The 25,131-nt window shown below is 38.5% G+C and overlaps 1 protein-coding gene across 41 annotated transcripts in view; it reads left to right on the top strand.

Annotated features, from left to right (window-relative positions):
- ASPH (aspartate beta-hydroxylase) overlaps positions 1–25,131 on the top strand; it is a 216,355-nt gene that overhangs the window by 160,773 nt on the left and 30,451 nt on the right. For all 41 annotated transcript variants that reach the window (XM_077943677.1, XM_077943676.1, XM_077943679.1 and 38 more), the window contains 3 exons: positions 5,770–5,868; positions 8,966–9,055; positions 13,870–14,007. In XM_077943677.1, coding sequence (XP_077799803.1) covers positions 5,770–5,868; positions 8,966–9,055; positions 13,870–14,007 — 327 coding nt within the window. The remainder of the gene's footprint in view (positions 1–5,769; positions 5,869–8,965; positions 9,056–13,869; positions 14,008–25,131) is intronic.

The following is a 25,131-nucleotide window of genomic DNA, read 5'->3' as shown; positions in this document are numbered from 1 at the left end:
GGCACATGCCACCATGCCCACCTAAATTTTAAAAAATTCTTTAGTGATGGTGAGGTCTCCCTATGTTACCCAGGCTGGACTCAAATTCCTGGCCACAAGTGATCCTCCTGCTTCAGGCCTCCCAAATAGCTGGGATTACAGGCACAAGTCATCTCACCCTACTCCTTTTATGATATTTTTTAAATGCCATCAAGAATAGCAATTTCATACTCTGGCAGGGACTGGGTCTATTCTCAAAGTGGTACTTTCCTCTGTGTATTGCTATTATTGTGTAATGAAAATCATTGAATTTTGGAGCAATTATCTTTTTACCTTTCTCATAATTTTTATATTTTCTGAGAGAGCAGAAATAAGACCTTTGCTTTTTGTAACATCACTAATAGCTACACAGGGTGGATTGAACCTTTAATGTTGACAATGTGTGCCATTTACTAAAGACCTATTCCAGGTCATACATTAATTCCATGTGGAACATTGTATTTGTTAATGGCCAACACTTAACACTCAATGCCCTGTCTTACAGAGTATGGTTAAGAGAAGCATCATATACCTCAGTGAATCAGGACCTGTGAATGTAAGAGTTGTGAAGCTATAACAAACACATCCATTATTTTGTCACTGTCAGAGGCAACAAAAATGAAACTGGTAGAATTCCTTCCTTCCTTCCTTCCTTCCTTCCTTCCTTCCTTCCTTCCTTCCTTCCTTCCTTCCTTCCTTCCTTCCTACCTTCCTCTCTCCCTCCCTCCCTCCCTCTCTTCTTTCTTTCCTTCCTTCTTTCCTTCCTTCTTCCCTTCCTCCCTTCCTCCTCATTCCCTTCCTTCCTTGTAGAATTCTTCCCTATTTTCTTTCTTCTGTTCCTCTACCCCTCCTTCTCTCACTTCCTACTTTCCTGCATTCCTTTCTCCCTCTTTCTTTCCATCTAAAAAACATTCTCAAGTGTTGACTGGGTGCAAGCACGTTGAGGTTAGGGCAGGATCTGACAGCATGCTAGTTTCTCTAACACACTGTGGATTTGTCCTTCCTCACCTTTTTAAAACCTTCCTTCAGGATATTCATCCCTTTACCTGATGCTAAATTTCAGATATGTGAAACATTTTACTTCATCCCGAAAAATAAAATTTACCTGCTGTTGTTTATATGTTTTATATCATAATCTCATCTGAATATGCATAATAGGATGCAGAAAGTCTAAAATATAAACATATTATACAAATGGGTGAGTTTTTTTTTAAAGCATTAATAGACTGAAAATATGTGTGGGGGTTTCCTTTTTCCGGTCCTCTCACTTTTAAGTTAATAAGCTATATCTAATGGAGTCTCTTTCATTAGCCAAGGTTTTTCTTGATATGTTTATGTTAAAGATCATTTTTAGAAAATAGACATTTTAATTTTACATTTTTCTTCATGTTAATTTTTATTTTTGAGTATGTTCATATTTTTATTTTTCCAGTTTTTTGCTGTTTTTAGTTCAACAAAGAAACTGGCTTTAAAATGGTGTGATATCCTTTGTTCCAGTCTGTAGCTTTTTGCGGCCCCTCCTGAGATTCTCTTGCAAGTTGGCAACATTAGCAGCTGCCCAGGCACTACAGTGGGGAGTTTCATGCCACTCCTGACTCAGCCGCCACTGCTCACTTATACCCATTCACTCAGTCAACACACATCTATTAAAACCCATACACACTAGCTAGAGAAACAGTAGTTCATGAAACACATGCAGAATGTGCCCTCATGAAGTTTATAATCTGGTACCAAATCACGAATTTCTGTTCATTTTAACTTCTGTTTAACTTTCAAATCCCTTCCCTTTGTAACTGAAGCACCCGTCATCTCTCGCCTGAGCAGGGGCAGGTTTATCCTGTCCGGGTTTCCTCTCCCCCGACCTTCACTAACACTAGAACACCACACTGATCATCTCCCAGGGCTTTAAATCTTCTGTGGTTCTCATTTCCTGCAGCAGTGGGCTTCAAACATGCTTGATGGTGGCCCTTCCAGACAAAAATGTTGAAGCAAATGCCTGAGATATGTTTATGTACTTGTATGTTATGTGTATATGTATGTACCCACATAATATTATGTGTATATATATATGCACGAATATATATGTGCATTACAAAAGGTACACCCCCTAAAACAATTTTTAAGATGATGTCAAATATAAAATTCTATTTAACTGCCAGAAAATCTTTTAACTCTTGCTGAAAAATTAATATTTATTATTTTATGATTATATAACTTTTTAAAATTCCAGGTATGTATCATGCAAAAAGTTTGTCCTGGGGATAGAAATGTCAGCTATGTGAGGTTGTGGTTGTCTTTGTCTGTGCTTTGTGTTTATGAATGGATGTGTGTGTTTTATAGAGAGAGAGAAAGAGAGAGACAATCCGTCTAATATTACAGTTGGCCCTTAAACAACACAGGGGTTAGGGATGCTAACCTCCTGGGCAGTTGAAATTCCATGTGTACATCTTGACTCCCCAAAAACTTAACTACTAATAGTCTCCTGTTGACCAGAAGCCACACAGGTACCATAAACAGTTGATTAATGCATATTTTCTATATGTACTATATGTTATATTCTTATAATGAAGTAAGCTAGAGAAAAGAACACGTTATTTTAAAAAGCAAAAGGAAAGTAAAAGAATATAATTGGATTATTTGTAACACAAAGGAGAAATGTCAGAGGGGCTGGATACCCCATCTTCCATGATGTAATTAGTATGCATGGCATGCCTGTATCAAAATATCTCAGGTACCCCATAAATACATACACCTACTATGTGCCTACAAAAATTAAAAACTTTAAAAAAGAAACTTTAAAAACCATAAGGAAGAGAAAATATATTTGCTATTCATTAAGAGGAAGTGGATGATTAAAGTTTGCATCCTCACTGTTTTCACGTTAACTAGGCCAAGGAAGAGGAGGAGGATGCGGGGGAGTTGGTCTTGTCTCGGGGCAGCAGAGGCAGAAGATAATCCATGCAGTTCAAACCCATATTGTTCAAAGGGCAACTGTAGCCTCAATCTGGGTTTTTTAGAAATCTCATAAAACCACTTGTCATTTTCTGAGGGCTTGTTGATTACTAGATAATACAACCTGCACGACCATTACACATCTGTGTGTAAACTGCAGTGAGCATGGTACCTAAGCACAAAGAAGCAAGCAGGGAGGGCAGCGCTGGCAGCTGCCCTGGGGCCTGAGCCCCACCCTTGCCTCCTGACAGTGTTTGTACTGAATGGGACACATGGTTGTCCACCGTGCAGATCACAGGAGAGCCACAGAGCTTGTTTCACCCTATTTGAGAGACAGATACAAGTAGAAGTGTATGTAACTTTTTTCTACTCCCCAGGACATTGCCTTGCACATGATACTAAACAGGACCCTTTCTGATTTAATTTGACTTCTGCCTTTTCTCCAATCTCTTCTCCTATCACCTTTTGTTCATAATTTAACAATATTCTCTTTTGCTCTTCCTGGCCCATTATCCCTTTCTACTCACTTTCTGCTATATCTTGAATACCTTCTCCTCCACCATCCCTCACTTCCTGTTCCTGGTGAACTCCTATTTATCCTTAAATACTTTTCAGACCTTGGCCCCAGCCACACTCACCCTAGAGTGAGCCAGGTGCCCCTCTTGTATAACCCCTGCATGCTTTGTGCCTATCTATAGCTACACTTAACATCTTGCATTGTCTACTTCTAAATCTGTCTCCCTCACTTGAGTGACAGCCCCCTGAGAAAAGAAAGTATATCTCATTTATCTTTCTATGCCCAGGGCCTGGAAGAGTTCTGTGTGTTCTAAGATGTCTAGTAAATCAATAAATTTATTAATTACTTGAGATAATGGCTGTGTGCCTGCAGTAGGCAGAAATGTCATCTGTGTAGCTGTAATAATTATAATAATCCCTCCATGGTTATGCTGGTAGAATCATCATCTGTGTCAATTTAGTTCAATTCCAGAGGTATTTATTGAGCTCCTGATCAATGTCTAGCTTGGGGACAGTGCTGTGGAAGCTGCAAAGAAGCAGGGTCTGGGCTTTCGGAGGTCTAATTAGGGAGGAAAGCCCAGCATGTACTCATCTGAGCATTTAGTACGGGTTTCTCGAGCACCTGAATGCTATGCTACGCATAGCAGGCAGTGGGGATGAGCGATGAGCAAAACAGACAAAATCCCTGTAGAGCTTGCATCTTAGCGGGAGAAATAAAAATATACTCGGTCAGATGGTGGTAAGTGCTATGAAGAAAAGTGAGTCAAGGTAAAGAAGTTGGAGAGTGACTAGGGATGGAGGGGGTTCTGTTTTAGTAATGAGGGTGATGGTCGGGGTAGGCTTCACTGAGGTAAGGGAGCTTACTATGGGGATGTCTGGCAGAAGAACCTGAGCCAGAGGGATACTGTGAATGCAAAGGCCCCGAGGCAGGGATGTCTTTGACTTGCTCTGGAGCAGCAAGAAGTCCAACATGCCTCAGAGGCTTGCCTGGGAGGGGCAGGGACCGGTGAGGAGACCAGAGCAATGGAGAGGCCCAGCCAAGGGAGGCTTTGGGGTGGTTCCAGGAACTCAATCTTGCACTCAGTCTGAATGTAATGCAGCAGAGGAGGGTTGAGATCTGACCTAGGATTTAGCAAGCGGGGGCAGGGCCAGGGGTGCAGAGGATCTGCAGTGAGGAGGCTCCTGTAAGAAGATATAGAGAGATGATGAGACACCTCTCTTGGGTCAGCGTAGCAGCGGTGAAGGAAGTGACACATGGTATGTTTCTGAATATATTTTGAAGGTAGTGTTGACCAGATTTGCTGATTGATCAGGTGCAGGACCAGATGCAAGCTGAAAATGCTACAGCATCTGCAGTGTGTGCTGTGTGGGCCCCCCGAGGGCCTGGTGTCTCCTGTGTGCACACTTGTTCCTTCTGTGTAACCCCATTGTAGCCCTACTGTGGCTGTGACTTCCCTTTTTCTACTCGGGCTCAAGGATGGTGAGAAGAGATGGGAGATGCATCTTTCCCTACCTGCACCAGCTCGAACCTTTTCCATCCTTCTCTTTTGTTCCATAAATTCGTTTGTCTAAGTAGCTTCACAAGTTGAATGTTGTTCTGGTCTCTCACTATTAATATTTAATTTAGAGGTGCTTTGCATCATTTATCTTTAAATCATAATGAATGCATATAATAATAAACAATGATGTGATTAATATGAAATATTTACCTGGGTTTTATCACAGAATATTGGATTTGCTCACCACTTTATCTTCAGAGCTTAAAAAGGTCTGGGCACTCAAGAAGTTTTCTGTTGAATGAATGGATTGTGATGTATTACAAATGCAAATCTAAATTTTCTCTTAATTAAGGCAATGTATAAAGCTTGTATATGAAGTGATGTCTAATAACCATTCAGAATTGTCTTCAAGTATAGCAAATTTAAAGCCATTTTCCCTTGATCACTAAAAAATACTGAACTCATATCAATTGAGAGATATTTTGCTGATTTGCATTGTTAAAGTGATGCTTTAACAGTTATTGCCTTTTCATTCATTTCTTGATTCTTGAAGAACCATTGTGTAAATGTGAAAAGCATATTGAGTTGAGGGGAAAAGGAGCCATTTAAGCTTAATGATATTGCCATGAGACAAAGTACTATGGTGTTTTCAGCTGTAACATCGTAATCCAATCCAAGTACAACAAAGCTAGTTAAAAACTGGTTTTGACAGTCATTTGTAGAATTTTTTAAGCGATCACCTATGTTTTCTTTGAGTTATGTTCTGTGTTTTCTTTGAGTTTAGGTGCTGAGTGTGACACCTAATGATGGCTTTGCTAAAGTCCATTATGGCTTCATCCTGAAGGCACAGAACAAGATTGCTGAGAGCATCCCATATTTAAAGGTAATGTTCACTGCTTCCCCTCTCCTTTCAACTTTCGAGTCCTTAAAGTTATTGAAACACACGTGCTTGTTCCTCATGGATTGATTGCATGCACTGCTGAGTATTTTCATCCTCAGGATGTCCACCCTCAGACCACGACATTCATAGGCAGTGTGGGCCTCCACTGTAACCAACAGTGTCAGATGTCAAAATACCAACCACGTGAGCAGAGACGATTTGGAAAACATTTTATTTAAACATGTATAAAACTGAAGTTGTTATTAGTTTTTAAATAAATGGCAAAGGAGGACAAAATTGGTGATGCTTTCAATATTTTTAAATACAGACAATGGGCTGGGTGCGGTGACTCATGCCTGTAATCCCAGCACTTTGGGTAGCCAAGGTGGGTGAGTCACCTGAGGTCAGGAGTTCAAGACCAGCCTTGCCAACATGGTGAATCCCCGTCTCTACTGAAAATACAAAAATTAGCCTGGTGTGGTGGTGTGCACCTGTAATCCCAGCTACTTGAGTGGCTGAGGCATGAGAATCACTTGAACCCAGGAGACAGAGGCTGCATTCCATCCTGGGCAACAAAGTGAAACTGTGTCTCAAAAAAAAAAAGAAAAAAAAATATATATATATATACAGACAATGCATTATATGTTCCTTTTATAAGTTATATATTTACTGTACTCAGAATAGTACTCTTAGCTACCCACACAAAACGAGGTAACAAATACTGGCTGAAAATGTCATTGCTCAAAATATTCAAACTAAAATATGCTTTTTTTCTCATATCTAATTAAATCCTCATCAATTCAGCAGAATCACAGGTGGTCTATCCCAGGGCTGCCCAAAATTTTCTGCTGTGGGCCAGTTGCAGTGGCTCCCACCTGTAAACCCAACATTTTTGGAGGCCAAGGTGGGAGAATCACTTGAGGACAAGAGTTTAAGACCAGCCTAGGCAACATAGTGAGATTCCATCTCTACAGAAAATTCTAAAAATTAGCTGGATGTGGTGGCACATGCCTGTGGTTCCAGATACTCAGGCCCAGGAGGTCGAGGCTGCGTTGAGCTGTGAATGTGTTACAGTCTTCCAGCATGGGTGACAGAGTGAGACCCTGTCTCTAAAAGGAAAAAAATTTTCTCCTGTGATGGAAATGTTTTTTATCTGTGTTCTCCAGTATGATGGCCACTGGCCACGTGTGGCCATCAAGCACCTGAACTGTGGCCACTGGGATTGAGGAAGTAAATTTTTCATTTTCTTTTATTTTAGCAGTAATGTGTGGCTAGCAGCTACCATATTGGACATAACCGATTAGATAGATGTAGGCTTTTTTTTAAGTAGCGATATATTCCTTTTATGATCTCTTTCTTTCACATGACTTAAATCAGAGATCCCAAATAGTAACCCACTGATTGCAAATAGCTTGCATGTTTTATTTGGCTGGCATAGTTCTATTAAAAACCATTTTAATTGCTTGCCTTATTTGAGAATCTGAGCATGTTTATATAATTATGCAGACTTCTAGTTTCTCTTGAAACGTCATATCTGGCCCACTTCCCTGCACACAGACAAGCAGTGTTCCCCCCTTGGGAAGGGGCTGTCCCTGGACCCCTGTCAGCATTTCACATTTCCTGCCAGGGCCCTGTGGGCATGTGGGTTTCTGTGATTTAAAGTGTCTCGTTACATTTCCTTTGACATAGGATGGCTTACTGCTACTCTGCCTGCTTCAGAGATGGGGAAAGCAAGAGCTGGGCTGGTCAGTTATCAAGCAAGGACACTTGAGTGTTGGTCAATTAGAAGCCCTTGCTGTAGCTCCCTTCCTGTCCTGAGTGATGCTTTTCCCATTCTGTCATGCAGCTTGCTCATTTCCAACATTATGTAAATGCAATTTCTTCCTAGTGAAAGATAATAAGCTTCTTGCGAAGAGGCCTCAAGGATGCAGATTTTTATAAAGAAGTCCTTGACATTTAGATATTCTTAACTTTTGTCCTGCTTTTCTAAACTCATTCTATTGCTTTAATATCTTTTCTCTTTGTAGGGAGGGGAATGGAGTTCATCAATCTCAATTTCAGTCCTTGTGTGAGAAATCAGAGAATTAGATAAATGTTTTAGAATAGGGATTTGTTTAATAAAAAACTACTTTTTTAAAGATTCAAATTGGCTTTAGTTCTCCACACGTATGTTTATTGCAGCACTATTCACAATAGCAAAGACTTGGAATCAACCCAAATGTCCATCAGTGACAGATTGGATTAAGAAAATGTGGCACATATACACCATGGAATACTATGCAGCCATCAAAAAGGATGAGTTTGTGTCCTTTGTAGGGACATGGATGCAGCTGGAAACCATCATTCTTAGCAAACTATCACAAGAACAGAAAACCAAACACCGCATGTTCTCACTCATAGGTGGGAACTGAACAATGAGATCACTTGGACTCAGGAAGGGGAACATCACACACCGGGGCCTATCATTGGGAGGGGAGAGGGGGGAGGGATTGCATTGGGAGTTATACCTGATGTAAATGACGAGTTGATGGGTGCAGCACACCAACATGGCACAAGTATACATATGTAACAAACCTGCACGTTATGCACATGTACCCTACAACTTAAAGTATAATAATAATAAATAAATTAAAAAAAAAAAAGGTAAGGACACATTTGTTTTAAATGGAAATAAATAATACTTGGAGTTGGACTGCCATCACTTCAAACATGAGCAGTTAAACATTTTGGTTTAGGAATAAAATGCCTCTAGATGACATATGGTCAGATTTGGAGAGCAAAATAAATGTAAGAGCTATCCAGCCAGAGAAATTCTTTGAAATACTGAAACATGATTGCTCCCACACAGAAGGTACACAAAGTATCATACTAATTTTGTGGGCCATTCCACTGTGAATTAATGATGAATGCATTGTTAAATGTAGCTTTATGAGGCATTGAAAATGTTGACCAGTAACCTCATTCCCAAATTTTAATACAGAGATGTATTTTTCTGGTTTTTAGATTTTCTTATGATGTGCCATAAGAAAAGCTACGTAAATCAATTAATGGAATCTGGTATTTAATTATTTTACCCATGCTAGCACTGTTCTTTCTACAGGAAGGAATAGAATCCGGAGATCCTGGCACTGATGATGGGAGATTTTATTTCCATCTGGGGGATGCCATGCAGAGGGTTGGGAACAAAGAGGTAATGGGTGTGTGAGTTTCTGATTCTCTCTAACAGAGGATGGAGTTGGGAGAATAGTTATTTCTAGGAAAAGTTAGAATTCAAAAAATATTTTGAGTGTGAACTTTTGAAAGCAGTGATGTAAACTATTTAGTTACTTAAACTGTCTTTGGAACAACCCAACAACTCCAGCTTAACCCTTTAAAGAATTTTTAGGATTTGGCTTTTATAGTTTCTTTCAAGAAATCAGCTGAGTAATCACAAAAGCAATCTCTAAGTTGGTACATGTCTGTGTATGTTTTTGTCTGCATGTATCTGTGTGTGTGTGTCTGTGTGTGTACAGAGAGAGAGAAATTGCCTTGGAAAAGTATTTTTTAAATTTTGAAATGAAGAGATGTCACTGAAATAATTTAAATTTTTAGAAATATTTTAACAGTTTGCCTAGATTCATTTTCATTTTATTTTGGAATTTTTAAAATAAGTTCTTTTTAGAATGAGGTCTTTATCAGCTGATTCCTAAGCACACAGATCCTAATGGTTAGTTGTGTAACTTATCCTCTGAAATATTTAATACCAAGTATAAGACGAACATTGTGGTGATAGTAATGATAGGGATTGACACAAAAACTGTAGTAGCTAAACAAGTTCCATGTGTTCTTTGTAATGGTTCTCTTTTTCTGTGTACAGTGTCTACCTCTATAAACATAACATTGTCTCATTAATCATGATGTCATGCACTGTAAATTTCAAAACTCTGTCACAGTCTACCATGATTTACGATTTATGCAGCCCTACTGGATAGCAAAGCCCTCCTTTCCTGTCTTGCTCCATTGCAGGAGTGAGAGCTGGGCTCTCCTTAGAGTCAGTGGATAAAAGGGTAAAGTGAGACACTGAATCTTTGTAACCATTGCATTCCATGTATGTAATAAAGTGACATCTAAGGATAATACAGCTTCAGGTTTCTAAAATTAATAAGAACATGGAATCATCTGGGGAACTGAGGGTTCAGAGAAGTGAAGGGGTTTGTGATAAGCTAATTGTCTGCTAGGAACATGAACCAATTTGGGGGTACTAGAAGTTCAGACAATTGACACTTTTTAATTTATACATTTCTATTTATCTGTACCTTTCCCCCTCTAACCTACCAGTCAACTGAAATAGAATGAGATATTAGAATTAAAGAGAAAGAAGGGAGAAGAAATTGCTGATTAGTAATCATTTTTGCATCCCATTTTTCTTTTAAACGTAATGGCTCAGAACTCCTTTGAATGAGAGGGACAAGAAAGATTTTGCTACAATATCTAACACTGGATAAATGTTCATGTCTGACTACTGTAAATGTAATTGTCACTAATTAATTTATCTTTGAACATTTCAGAGTCCAGGGCAAAGACAGATAAAAGAAGCCTATGATTTATCTCACATCTTAGATGAAAACAGCCCTTACTTCAAGGGCAAAGAGTTCACTACTACACACTTGTTAAGGGCTTGGGATTTGAACATATGGGACTATTCTACCAGCTTAATTATCATGAATATGCAAAGAACAGCACAGTTCTTGAACTTAAAATGTTCAGAAGGATTTGTTCTTACAGGAGAACAGAAACAAACCTGTAGAAACTCCATGTTAGTATATTCCCAATATTAGGTGTTGAGTCTGGCTTGGCTGTCATGCTCTGAGTTTGCATATCAAGAAGTAAACACCTTTCACTTTTTATGCCTAGAGCACTGCTCCAACTCTGAAAGAGGATGGATCCGCAAAAAGCAAAGCCACAGCCTCTGTGCTGCAGAGACTGACCAGAAAATGGGTTTTGAGGAAAATGTTTCTAACTGGTCCATTTAGTATGGTCAGGAAGAGGGGGGACAAACCATGAGAGTCTTGCAGCAATTCAGATAGCAGTTCTCGGTATTCCCATAACTTCCAAATCCACATTCTAGCTAGATTTAGTCTCTTTCTCCAAGTCCCCATTCTCACATGATGGCACACAGTGTCCCACATGATGGCACACAGTGTCCCACATGATGGCACACAGACAACTTACTTGTCTTTCTCTAAATCGTTTTTTCCTCCTAGGTTCCTTCTTTCATTCAGTGATATTCCCATCTTCCCAGGATCAAGATTTGAGTGAGCTTGAGCTCCTCCCTCTCCTCCTCACTCCAGTCTAGTCAGAGCCAGCTGTGGAGATCCGGCTTTCTCACGTTTTTGGCATCCCCCTCACCCTCCCTCTTGCTCAGTCAGTGCCAACTCCAGTCTTTGTCACCTGCCTCCTCAGTGATAGCTATAAGAACCTGGATGTTGTTTCTTGCTTTGGTCTCAGTTTCTTTCAAGCCACCTTAAGCTCGGAAAGCCTGCTATGCAAAGTAACATAAAGTTCTGTGTGCACGGGATGGCATTTACAATCCTTAGGCAAGTTGCAGCCAGCTCTTCTCACCGAAAGTGTGTCTGTTAGGCCCCATTGAACAGGGGGCTCCAGGCAGAACATACCCCGGCTGAGAACACTTAAGACAGCCCATTCCACAGATGTGGCCTGGGCTTTTCTGGGTTCCAGTCATCTGACATACTTTCTCTGTCTCTCTCTGTCTCTCGTGTGTGTGTGTGTGTGTGTGTGTGTGTGTGTGTGCGCATGCACACATGTGCATAAAAACCATACATAGCAATGATTGGAAGAAAGTAGAGACAACATTGATGTAAAACACATTTAACTTCTTAAATGTGACCCAGGGGCTCTTACTGACCCTGTGTCCCAGGGCCTCCCACTGTCTATTTTAATATTCCTAATTACATATGTAAAATTGCTGATTAGACAGGAAATAGTAGAGAAATTTTCAAAGGATTCTAACTCGATCTTTGATTTTATCACAGTTTTTATTGTAAAGTGGTTTAGATGTTTTTTTCAAAAGCAATCTAGCTGAATTCATTGGGTCCCCTGTGTCACATATGATTAAAGGTGATTTTTAAAAATTTCTGGTATATCACTTTCACAATTTTGTTTCTCCTAAAATTCAAATGACAGGAGAGTGAAAAATTAAAGAGTCCTACTTGATGCAGGATTACTTACTTTGAGTGTCAGAAAAGACCTTATAGATAGTTTAAACATGCTATTGTAAATCAAGTAACTTGCCCAGACATCTAGCATGTTGAGTGCTAAAGGACAAGACTTCCAACTTTTGAACTACAGCTATAATGTTTGCTGTTTTTATTTTTCTACAGTAACTTTTTTTCTCACTATTCTAGCAATACACTTAATCCTTAAAATGAATTGTAATGACTCAAAAATGGACTGTCAGATTTTTGAAAAACTAATCTGTTGTCCTTAATATTATTGTTCACTTTTGCCCTGAAAAGCATAGGAAATAAAATCCTAAATTTAAATCAGACAAAAATAACCACAATAGTCAAATTAATTTCAAAGATACATGCTATTTTTTTAAAAAATTACATAACAGTTAGTCATTTTAACTTTCTGGTTTTTAAAGGAATTCTGGCTACAACTTACATGTATTGTAAGGAAAATATTTAAGAATGATTTGTATATGCATTCTTAATTTCAGATATTAATAAAAAAGACAACTAAATAAGAAAATCATTTTTCATAGTGTTTGCTAAATGATATAAATAGGAGGAGAGTAGAATAAGTTGCCAAGAGCCCCAGATGCTAATTCAAAAGATTTAGCCTTTGTAAACCTCAGTTTCAACATTTGTAAAATGGAGATATTTGGGGTTATTGGAAAAATCGAATGAGATAGCACATTCAAAGAAAGTAGTCAATGTAAAGTGTTACTGAAAATATGAGGTGGTATTGCTATCCCCCTTCATTCTCCTAATGAGGGAAAATTTGAAAATTTAACATTTTTTACATTTAAAGTGTATCTGGTGATTTACAAAGAAGATGTTCAAATTACTATGAAACACTTATTTTTATTTATCAAAAATGCATTTGAATTATCTCTGTAAAAGTAATCATTGGATCAAGTTTGCAATAGTGGAGGGGATAATATTAAGTGCACCATTAGAAAGCCTTCCATTCCAAAGACAATGGAGCGTGCTTGGTGCAGGAACTGGGCAGGGCTCCTTGGAGAGCATATGGTGAGGGCATCATTTGAAGGAGCCATAAAGAGTGTCATACTCCGTAGCCAGCTGTCCCTGAAAAGGCTAGTCTTGGAGGCAAGTAGTATCATGTTGCAGCTAGCCTAAGGCCACATATGTTATCCCTTATGGCAGAAAAAAATATATATTATGAACAAAAATTTCCTCTTTAAAAATCTAAAATGGGCTATCACTATATTTATTGCCCACTCAGAATAATTTTTCCCTTCTGTCTACTTAGTTTAATGGAGGGTTTGCACTCTGATGCCTTGGGGTGACCTTCTTAAATGTGGACGTGGAAAGAACATGTGAAAAGGAGCTGCTCTTTATTTTAGCATTCTGATTCAGTAAATGCAAATATCTTTGAAAATTATTAAAATCATAATCTTTTTCTAAAGGAAACATAAAATAGAAAAGACCCATTGGTATCTTATTTATGCATTCAACAAATAAGTGCTAGACTCCCTGCTGGACACTCTGAGGGAGACCAAAATGTGTAGGGCATGAATCCATTATCCAGAGAGACTGCAGCCTAAGGGGGAAAAGAAGATGTACATGTTTATTATACAAATAGGTCATAATCAGAAACCCAATGAAAAAGCAATATTTTCACCAGATTTCAACAGACTTGGGTACCTAGCAGCAAGCTCTTTATTTAAATGTGTCATAGTAATACCTTATTTTTAATGTCTTCAATTTTAAAATTGTTGAAGGAACAGTTTGGAGCACACTCTTTCTGTTCCTTCAGGCATATAAGTGGTATGAGCTTGGGCACAAGAGAGGACACTTTGCATCTGTCTGGCAACGCTCACTCTACAATGTGAATGGACTGAAAGCACAGCCTTGGTGGACCCCAAAAGAAACGGGCTACACAGAGTTAGTAAAGGTGAGTGTAACTTAGACATCATCCTCACCAGATCTTTGTCTATTTCCTACTCAAAATCAGAAAATGTTTATCATAAAAAGAAATGCCAGGGAAGAGATGGATTTTATTTCTAGTGACACTTGCAAAATATAATGAAAAAAGAATTGTCATCTCATTAAGCGAAAGTTTCATTTAGATGATGAAGAGAATTCGTGCGGAACTTAGCAGTTCTCAAGTTTTTTGGCCTTAGGACCCTCTTAAACTCTTAAAAATTATTGACTACCCCAAGGAATGTGGTTTACATCTACCAATAGAATTATTAGACATGAAAAGTGAAAGAAAATTGTATATATATTTATGAATTATTTAAAAATAATAACCTCATAACATGTCGGTATAAATAACTTTTTAAAAAATAATTATATTTTCAAAACAGAAACTGTAGTGAGAAGATTGGAATTGTTTTGTATTTTTACAAATCTTTTTAGAGTCTGGATTAATAGACAACAGGAGAATCCTCACATGTACTTCGCACATGTACCTATTAGAGCTGTGATGTCCTACCTCATGTAGCTTCTGGAAAACTCTACTGTGTGCCCAGAAAAGAATGAAAAGAGCACATAATATCTTTGTATTATTAAGAAAGTAGTTTTGATCTTGCAGACCCCCTCAAAGGGTCTAGGGAACTCTCAGATTTCCTTGGACCACACTTTGAGACCCACTGGCCCTGTGGCTATGGAGAGAAAACGCAGTTATAAATATTTTTAGAAAATGCTGTGGCAGAAAATGTTGTGGCATTTGGAGAAACTAAGTGATTCTAAATAGCTATAAAAATAACTGGAAGGTTTTATATTAGTAGGTTAAACCTAAACTTTAACACTCTCTACTTGGTGTCTTTGGTAGGGGCTGGTCAGAAGTTTACTTTTGCTTTGGTAAGCCCCTTCCTCTTAGACACAGTCATAAAATGGGACTCATGGTTAATTAACTCATAGTTTCAATCATGTTGTTTTTTACTCAGAATGTAAAAACTTCATGTATCTTACTGGTTAGATGGCCTCAGGGTTTTGACCTCGGACTCTAATTGCTATTTGTACATGGTTTATTCAAGAAAATATATTCTGATGTTCAAACAATCGATTTTACACGTGCAAGAAGCAGGGATGAAGAGCAAGAGTGACAAAATATTGATAATGTTAGAATCTGGGTGATGAATATATGGAGGTTTGCCATACTGTTCTTTCTTCCTTTAGGTATATGTTTAAATTTTTCATACTTTTTTTCTTTAAGTAACATCTAAAATAAACTGTATCTCTAAGACTTACAAGATTTCATTGATTAATTTGGTCTACTTGGGGAAAAGAGGTTTTCATGTACTTAGATTATGTCTTACTTGACTGTGTTTATTCTGTATGTCATTATAAAAGCATACTTTATAATCCTCATAATCCAATTGTAAAGTAGGCTGTCATTGGTTAGCCTTTGAATATTTTATGGCTCAGGGAACCATGGTATGGTGACAATTAATACAGGTTGATTTTTTAAAGTTCCATATCCAGATTAGAAATGCCACAGGAACAATACCTTCCTTGATAGGTTGGCTACATTTAGCACTGTCGAGGTTTTGTTTTGTTTTGTTTTTGTTAAATTTCACCCTCCCTCAGATTGGATCCCATTGAACTCTTCTGATTCTGCTTTACTGTCTTTTTTTCATGGTCTCTTTGTGTGTTCATTTCTCTACTGTACCTTTTGGGATCCTTTCAAGTTCAAGACATGGAAATGCAATTCAAACCTGGGTTAAACAGCAAGAAGTGTTATTGATTGACAACAGCTGGAAGCCTAGCAGTGGGACAGACTCCAGGGCAGTATAATCAAGGGAAGATGTTCTTGACTCTGCACTTCCTCCTTGGTCAGCTTTGTATTTGTGCTGGCTGATTGCAGGATGGCTGCCAGCAGCCACTGGAAGAGAGGGGGAAAGAGTGACGTGGCTGAGCTACCACCCCAGCCCTAACTGGCCTTCTGGAAACCTCCTGGCAGGCCCTCTTCTATTGGTAGGAACCATGTCTCATGGGCACTCACAGTTACAAGTGAGTCTGAAACACCAGGTAGCTGGCAACAGACTGAGGGAGCTGGCTTCCAGGAGGAGAAAGGGTGTACCTCTCTATCATCTAACGAACAGTAATCTTTCCTTTCAGTCTCACTGAGCCAATTTAAGTCAGATTTCCACTCTTGCTGAATTACTGGCAGGGGGCTATGAGATTATTCTCAAACCAACAGATCAACCCCTAGAGCTAGTAAAGTGTTAGTTTCCTCTAAATCAAATAAATGGTTTATCTGGAAGAAGGTGGACGCTCAAAGTCAGGGTTTTGTTAAGAAGAAAGAAGCATGATTGATGGTGTGAAGTCAGTCTACTATGGGCTGACATGGACCGAAACATTGTTCTTTGCTCTCTTTTCTTTTTTTCTTGCCTTTCATTTTCTAAGAAACCTTCTCCACTGGGGCTTAACTGCTGTGAAAATTCTACCAAAGCTGTGTTCCCCAAATGTACTTCTCATTCTTTCTATCCTATGTTCAGCTCTATTAAAACATTAACATTCGGTGTGAACATTAACTCGCCACGTAACCCCTTGGTTAATATCCTTTTCCAGCTTTCCAGTTTTGGTCAGTGTCTTAGTCCATTTAGACTGCTGTAACAAAATGCCATAAACTTGGTGGCTTATAAACAATAGAAATTTACTCTGAGGAAGTCCAAGATCAAGGTGTTAGCAGATTCAGTGTCTGGTGAAGGCCTGCTTCCTGGTTTGTAGATGGTGCTTTCTTGCTGTGTCTTCACGTGATAGAAAAGAGAAGGCAGCTCTCTGAAGCTTTTTTTTTATAAAGACAATAATCTTACTCACCTAAATCACCTCCCAAAGGCCCCACTTCCTAACACTATCACATTAGTGGTTAGATTTCAACATATGAATTTGGGGGACACAAACATTCAGACCACAGCAATCAGTGATTCAGCTTTAGTCTGCCTTTATCTCTTACCACTGCTCTTTACCATCCTCATTCCAGCCAAAATTCTTCCAACAGACCTTCCCATATGGTAACCCTCTTTCCTGGAGGACTCCTTCTTTACGTCTTTCTGTTTTCCTTCTCTCCTATGTCCTTCACAGCCAATTCCTTTTTATCCTTCAGATGTTAGAGAAATTGTCACTTCTTCTAGGAATATCAGTCCTTTGCATAAAACCAAAAGCACTTTATACTTTCTTTTTAAATAACACACTATATTCTAAAGTCTCTTAGTTCTCTGAGATTGTATCTTCTAAGATGACAGGGACCATGTCTCTCATACATGATGGGTTCTCAAAAATTAGGTTCATTGTATGACCTTCTATAAACTTCCTTTTCTCTAGTTTTTTTATAGACATGTTAGAAGCCCCAGGGATATAAAAATCTTACTACTAAGTATTTCTTACATATATATAAGAAGTTGCAACAATTGGTATCCTTGTTTTGTCCTGAATGTGAGGAAAATTCTCCCTTACTGCACTGCACCAGGAGAGGAAGGCCTAGAGAGAAAGAAAATTATCTCTAACTGTTATTTTAGGAGCAAGGTAAAAAGGTATTTGTTTTCTTGAAATTGTTACTGCTTAAGAGGGAAGGATATTTAGAATGTTCTCAGTTCCTGATGAAACCTCAAGCATTTAATTGCTTATAAAACATTGTGTAATGAGGCAGAACATCAGAATGGCAGAGGGAATGGCTTCATAAATCTACCACTCCACAAAATCACTGACAAAAATTGTTAAAATCCACTTCTTTAGAACTCTTTAGCAAAGACATACAACAATTAGAGGAATATTTCTTGAAGGAAAACCTGCTGAACCCCAATAAGAATAGCAGAGTTTGTGGGATAGTAACTTTAACTACTCCCAACCATTCTTCCCCAGTTCCAGAGTAGGCTTGAAAACTGGCAATCTCACAACACTGGAGCAGTGAAAACCACAGCTTTCCAGGTACTAGTGGGGCCACATCACGTTTTTAGTACCTCACAAATTTCCATACCCAGAGCATTGTCACTATTTTAAACCTCTCCCTTGCTACCTGGAAAGCTGCATTCTCAGGACATTGTTGTTATTTGTCCTCATTTGTAAGAAAAGCTCTATCCCAAGACTATTAGTCAAAACAGTTATTGGCAGGGTTTTTTTGTTTGTTTGTTTGTTTGTTCGTGTGTTTTTTTTAACATTACAAGTGCCCACAGCAACTACAGGTAAGGCTACAGGCAATAGAGATTTTACAAAATTAATCCAGAAAGTCAGTAAACAAACAAATAGCAACAATGATAACAAAAAAGAACAACAACAAATTTTATGATAGGGACCAAACTGATTTCCAGAATTGCCACATTATGTTATCTAAAAACTGTCCAGTTTCAACAAAAATTATATGACACACAAAGTAATAGGAAAGTATATAAATGCACAGAAAAGCATGCAGTCAATAGACGCTGCCCATGAGGGGCCCTGATGCTGAACTTACTAAACAAAGGCTTCAAATCAGCTATTGCCAGTATATTTTAATAACTAAAGAGAACTATGTCTAAAGACTTAAAAGAAATTATTAGAATGACATCTCACCAAATAGAGAATTCCAATGAAGAGACAGAAATTATAAAAAAAGAACCAAACAGATAATCTGGAGTCATAAAGTACAATATCTTAAGTTAAAAAACTCACTGGAGGGGCTCAACACCAGATTTAAGCTGATAAAAGAAATAATCAACAAATTTGGAAATAGGTTCTTTAAGATTATCCATGCTGAGGAACAGAAGAAAAAGAGAATGAAGAAAATAACCTATGGAGCACCATCAAGTGTACCAGCATATGCATAATTGAATCCTCTGAAGGAGAAGAAAGAGAGGTGGCAGAAGGACTATTTGAAAAAATAATGGCCAGAAATCTCCCAGATTAGATAAAAAAGCATCAATCTACACATCTGAGAAGCCCAATGAATTATAAGGAAGATAAACTCAGGAACACACCTAGACACATCACAATCAAATTGTCAAAATCCAAAGACAAAATGAGATACTTTAAAAAATTTATTTTCACTTTTATTTTATTTTTTAAAATTCTAATCTCAAATTTACAATCATATAAAATGAGATTCTTGAAAGCACACAGAGAAAGAGGACTTATTGCATAAAAGGAACTTTCCTTTTAAGATGAACAGCCGACTTGTCATCAGAAACCATAGAGGAGAGAAGGCAATGAATGACATTCAAAAACTGAAAGGAAAAGACCGCCAACCAAGAATTCTACATCTAGCAAAATTAAGACATTTCCAGATATATGAAAACTGGGAGAATTTAATGCTAGACAGTATCTTTTGCTCTACAATAAATATTAAAGGCAATTCTTCAGATTGACATAAAAAGATACCAGATGGTAATACAAATCCACATGAAGAAAAAAAAAAAGAGCATCACTAAAGATAACTACATGAGTAAACATAAAAGAGATAATATACATATTTTTATTAGTTTTTTCTTCTATCTTATTTCAAAACCAATACATAAAGCAATAAATATAATATGTATGTTTATAGACTTATAGAAAGATGTAATTTGTATAATAGTGCAAAGGAGGAAGGGGAAAAGATTTACGTTGGAGCAAAATTTATATATGCCCTTGAAATTATGTTAGCATTAAACTTAAATAGATTGTTTTAATTAAAGGTATTAATTCTAGTGCCCAAGGCAACCACTAAGAAAATAACTCAGAAAAGTAGGGTAAAATTAACAACAAGGTAATTAAATGGCACACTAGTAATATCTATCTGTTGTAAAGGAAGACGGTAATGGAGGAACAGAGGAACAACAACAATAACAAAAAGGAAACGACATTAAAAATGAATAATAAGATGGCAGACTTTATCAGCAATTACATTAAATGTAAGGAGATTAAATACTCCAATCAAAAAGTACAGATTAACAAAATAGATTTTCAAAAAGTGATCCAATTCAGGTGCACATGAAACATTAACCAGGACAGACTATATGCTAGGCCATAAAACAAGCCCCAACAAATTTAAAAGCACTGAAATCATATAAAAAGCATGTTCACTGATCACAAAGGGATGAAATTAGGAATCATCAGCTAAAAGCTCTCCTTGTCCTCAAAATCTGTTTGCTTGCCAGTACCCCACTACTGCCCTCAAAGTTACTGACTTCTGCTTATATATCTTGTCTCCTTCTCCTTTTTGATATCAAACATTTTATTAAAATTCTTGTTTCCTTGGGCTTTTCTTTCAGCCCTGCCTGTCTTAAACTCTGCTTTAAGAAGAAAAGCAAGATCAGAGTGTGAATCATAGGGTTCTCAGTGCATGGAATCTCAGTGTGTGTGGCATCTCATGGTTACAACTCCATGCCGTGTGACTGTACTTTGAGAACTATCTTTATTTGCAGGAAAGTTAATTTATGACTTTAAAAAAAGTAATGTCAAGATGACCACTTGACAATAATGACTATGACATTCAGAGAGCTGGCTGTGTGCAGAAACCCAGAGTTCATTGACCATTTAATTGACAGACCCTGGAACATCAAGATATTCTTCTATTGTAATTTTCAAATTACAAAATTGAATATTATGGGTCATGGAACATCACCCAAGTATTGACATCTTAAAGTGGAAACCCTCTAGATCTGGTAGCTGCAACGTCTGGCCAAAATACTTTTAGAATAATTACCCAGATTCTGGCCCTTGAGTGACTTAACTATCATGAATAGGGCATTTCCCTTTTTTCTTTTCTTTTTTTTTTTTTTAGACAGAGTCTTGCTCTGTTACCCAGGCTGGAGTGCACTGGTATGATCTCGGCTCACTGCAAGCTCTGCCTCGCAGGTTCACGCCATTCTTCTGCCTCAGCCTCCCGAGTAGCTGGGACTACAGGCTCCCACCACCACCCCTGGCTAATTTTTTTTGTATTTTCAGTAGAGACAGAGTTTCACCTTGTTAACCAGGATGGTCTCGATCTCCTGACCTCATAATCCGCCCGCCTCGGCCTCCAAAGTGCTGGGATTACAGGTGTGAGGCACTGCGCCCAGCCTCACATTTCCCTTTCTTAATTTTTTTTTTTTCAGTTCTCATTTTTAAAATTATAAAGATGGAGTTTCACCATGATGCCCAGGCTGGTTTAGAACTCCTGAGCTCAAGCGATGCACCCACCTCCACCTCCCAAAGTGCTGGGATTATAGGCATGAGCCACTGCGCCTGGCCTGATAGCACATTTTCATTCAACTTGCTTCTTACTGTATATTACAGTGAGAGGTAGAGTGCAGTTTTCATGAAGGCAGGGGACAGTGTTCAGTAAATTGCATGATGTGTGTTTTCCCCTTTGGTTGAATTGTCATGGTTCTCCCTTGTATTACTCCGTTCTTGCATTTCTGTAAAGAAATACCTGAGACTGGGTAGTTTATAAAGAAAAAAGGTTTAATTGGCTCACAGTTCTGCAGGCTATATAGGAGGCATGGTGGCATCTGCTTCTGGGGAGGCCACAGGAAGCTTTCAATCACAGGATGCTTACATGGCAGGAGCAGGAGCAAGAGAGCTGGGGCAGGTGAGGGGTTACACACATGTAAACGAACAGATCTCACAAGAACTCATTCACTATCACGAGGATGGTACCAAGAATGATGGTGCTGAACCGTTCATGAGAAATCGCCCACATGGTCCAATTTTCTCCCACCAGGCCCCACCTCTAACTTTGAGGATTACAACTGAACATGAGATTATGAGATTTGGATGGGGACACACATCCAAACAATATCACTCCTTATTGTGTAAATATAATTTGGCAGCTCTAGCACTAGGAGTGTGGAGAGGCTCTTCAACTCAAGGAAAAAATTAGCGAAAAATATTCCAGTAGCTTTCTCTTTTCAGCTTTTCTTTAAAATTGAGTAGGTTGTTGCCCAAATCACAACTATCAAAGCGCCAAGTGCCTTGGGCTTATTTAACATAGAAATTGAAACAAAAATGGATTAAAGTCTTTGCTAGGGTAAAAATAGAAAAGATCGCCTATCGTTAGAGAAAAGCCATTAAAGCTTAAGAGTTTTGCTCTTTCCTTTTCAGGATTAACTATTTGATCCACACTAATTTAGAAGTCAACACACATTCATAGAAAACACTATAGTAACATTGAAAGTAAACAACCAATAGCAACTGAAAACTGTTACAGTAGGTAGCTCGTCAGGCATGAGCAGCGCAAGAGAGGGACGGACACACACACACACACACACACACAGACACACACACACACACACCCCCCCCCCCGAAGTGTTAGGTGACTGTCACATGATGGTCAGGCGGTTGTTAACTTTTCTCTAAAGTAATAATTGGTCACAGCTGGCACCAGGGAAAGGCAGGCTCCTAATAGATAGAAATCATCTGAAACTGATCAGCAGCTTCCCAGTAAGCTCCCAGGAGTGGGGAGAAGTAACGCAAGATCCTGGAAGTATAACCCCAAGCCGAGAGGTCAAGCAGGGCATTTGGTCTCTCAGCCTGCTTGGCCCTCATCCAAGTGTACTTTCCTTCCTTCCTTTCCTTGCTGCTCTAAAGCTTTTTAACAAACTTTCACTCCTGCTTTAAAACTTGCCTCAGTCTCTCCTGCTTTATGCCCCTCAGTCGAATTCTTTCTTCTGAGGAGACAAGAATTGAGGTTGCTGCAGACCTGTACAGACAACTACCACTGATAACAAAAACTGTAATTTTAAATATATATATTTTGAGATGGAGTCTCACTCTATCACCCAATCTGGGGTGCAGTGGCGTGATCTCTGTTCAAAGCAACCTCCGCCCTCCGGGTTCAAGCGATTCTCATGCCTCGACCTCCCAAGTGGCTGGGATTACAGTCACCTGCCACCACGCCTGGCTAATTTTTGTATTTTAGTAGAGACGGGGTTTCACCATGTTGGCCAAGCTGGTCTCAAACTTCTGACCTCAGATGATCCATCTACCTTGGCCTCCTAAAGTGCTGGAATTACAGGCATGAGCCACCACATCTGGCCGATAATGTATCTTTTGTATTTGTTTCTCCTGCTACCTAATTCTGCATTCATCACTGAGAAAAAGGAAAGCTCCTGCATTCTTTTCCCAGTTTTTCAGAACAACTGCTTGGATATAAACACATCCAAACAGCATCACAAATAAGTTTTGTGATCTAAAACAGCATCACAGATAAGTTTGCCTTTATTCATATTGTAGTTTTATTACATTTGGAAGAGTGCCCAGTAATACTTTGCCAGTGATGTGACATAGTGCATTGGAATGACTGATTAGAATAGCACTCTGTCACTTTCCTTCAGACTGTGGCTTTTATTAATTAAGAAATCCATTGTGTATGAATGACTTCACCTAGACAAAAATAAGACTTACACGGCACTAAATTAGTGGTTCAACATTTCTTTCTTTGTAATTAATATTTGAATGTTTTCACTGGACTGCTTTTGAAATTAAATAGTTTGAGAAAGAAGCAAAAATGTCAGATTTATAGTAGAATTAAGCTGTAAATTAAGAGGATTAATAATTTATATAATTTACTTTCATGTAAAAGTAAATATAGTATCAAGAAGTACTGAAAGCAATTTCTTAAGATTAATGTAATAGCTTAGTCTTATCTTTCTAAATCAAACTTTAAACTGTTTGGGTTCCGATGACAGTTTCACTGAAGATGTCAACAAAACAACAGTTGGAGTGTGGAGTTTGATAATTGCATGATTTAAAGGTGAACTTTTTAAAAGGGCTCCATAATTAGAAACAGATTTGTTTTGCTGTCAGCTCTGACGCTTTGGGCAAGTCCTTTTACCCATCTGAGCCTGTTTGTTTGTTTGTTTTTAATCTCTAAATTTAAAATAATTACCTCAGCTCCTCTTCTCCCATGAGGTTTTAGTAAGGCTCAAAACACAAAACAAGATGAAGCCTTCCATCATGGATGTTCCTCTATGCTGTTTGTATGCGAGCCCTTAGTAAGAGTCCACACGGCCAAGGCTATAGGGTGGCCTATGATGCCAATTATGGCAGCAGAGCAAAGGAACACAGTGTTTCATATTCTTTGAGTTATTTCATACAAAGAGGCGCTTTTTTTTCTGAAATCAAAATCAGTGAGTTTTTATTATTTGTCAATGTGGGAGAAAAAAAAAAGACCTACAAATTGGCTTTCTCTCTGACCCTCTTTGGGAACTCACAGCACAGCATTTGATATTTCAGAATAATTGCAAACTATACCTCTAGGTTGGTACTCCATTTGGGGTTCTAAAATGTTTAATTCAGTAGGTTATGATTTGTCTCAATATGCTACACAGATAGATGTCTTAAATATGCATATGCACTTTAGGAGGCTGAGGCAGGAGGATCACTTGAAGAAGTTAGAACCAGCCTGGGCAACATAGCAAGACCCTATTGCTACAAAATAATAATAATAATAACAATAATAATAATAATAAATTAGCCAGACATGGTGGTGTGCACCTGTAGTCCCGACTACTTGGGATGCTGAGGCAGGAGGATCGCTTGAGCCCAGAGGTTAGAAGCTGGAGTGAGTTATGATTGTACCACTGCACTCCAGCCTGGATAACAGATCAAGACCTGTCTCTTAGAAAAAAAATGGGCATATGCACATACACATTATAAGCAATTTGTTTATCTCTTTATCAAGTAATTTGTTGCTTATGTACACAGAAAGTTTCAGCTGCCTGAGATGAGCGACTGTGGGGCTGCTACTTTAGCATCACTCACTCAGGAGGTCCCTCAGTAACTCAAAAAGGTATCTGTACCCCAGTGTTTATTACAGCATTATTTACTATAGCCAAGATATGGAAACAACCTAAATGTCTATCAACAGGTGAATGAAGAAAAACTGTAGTATATAAACACAATGGGATATTACTCCGCCTTTAAAAAGAAGGATATCCTGCCACGTGCAACAACATGAATGAGTCTGGAGGACATTATGCTAAGTGAAGTAAACCAGATATAGAAAGACAAATACTGTATGATATCACTTATATGTGGCATCTAAAAAAGTCAAACTCATAGAAGCAGAGAGTAGAGCAGTGGTTGCCTGGGGGTGGGGAGTGGGGAGTGGGAGAAATGGGGACATGTTGGTCAA

Source organism: Macaca mulatta, chromosome 8, assembly GCF_049350105.2.
Source record: "Macaca mulatta isolate MMU2019108-1 chromosome 8, T2T-MMU8v2.0, whole genome shotgun sequence".
NCBI lineage: Eukaryota > Metazoa > Chordata > Mammalia > Primates > Cercopithecidae > Macaca > Macaca mulatta.
Note: the sequence above shows the minus strand (reverse complement) of the source record. Positions and strands in the feature narration are given on the sequence as shown.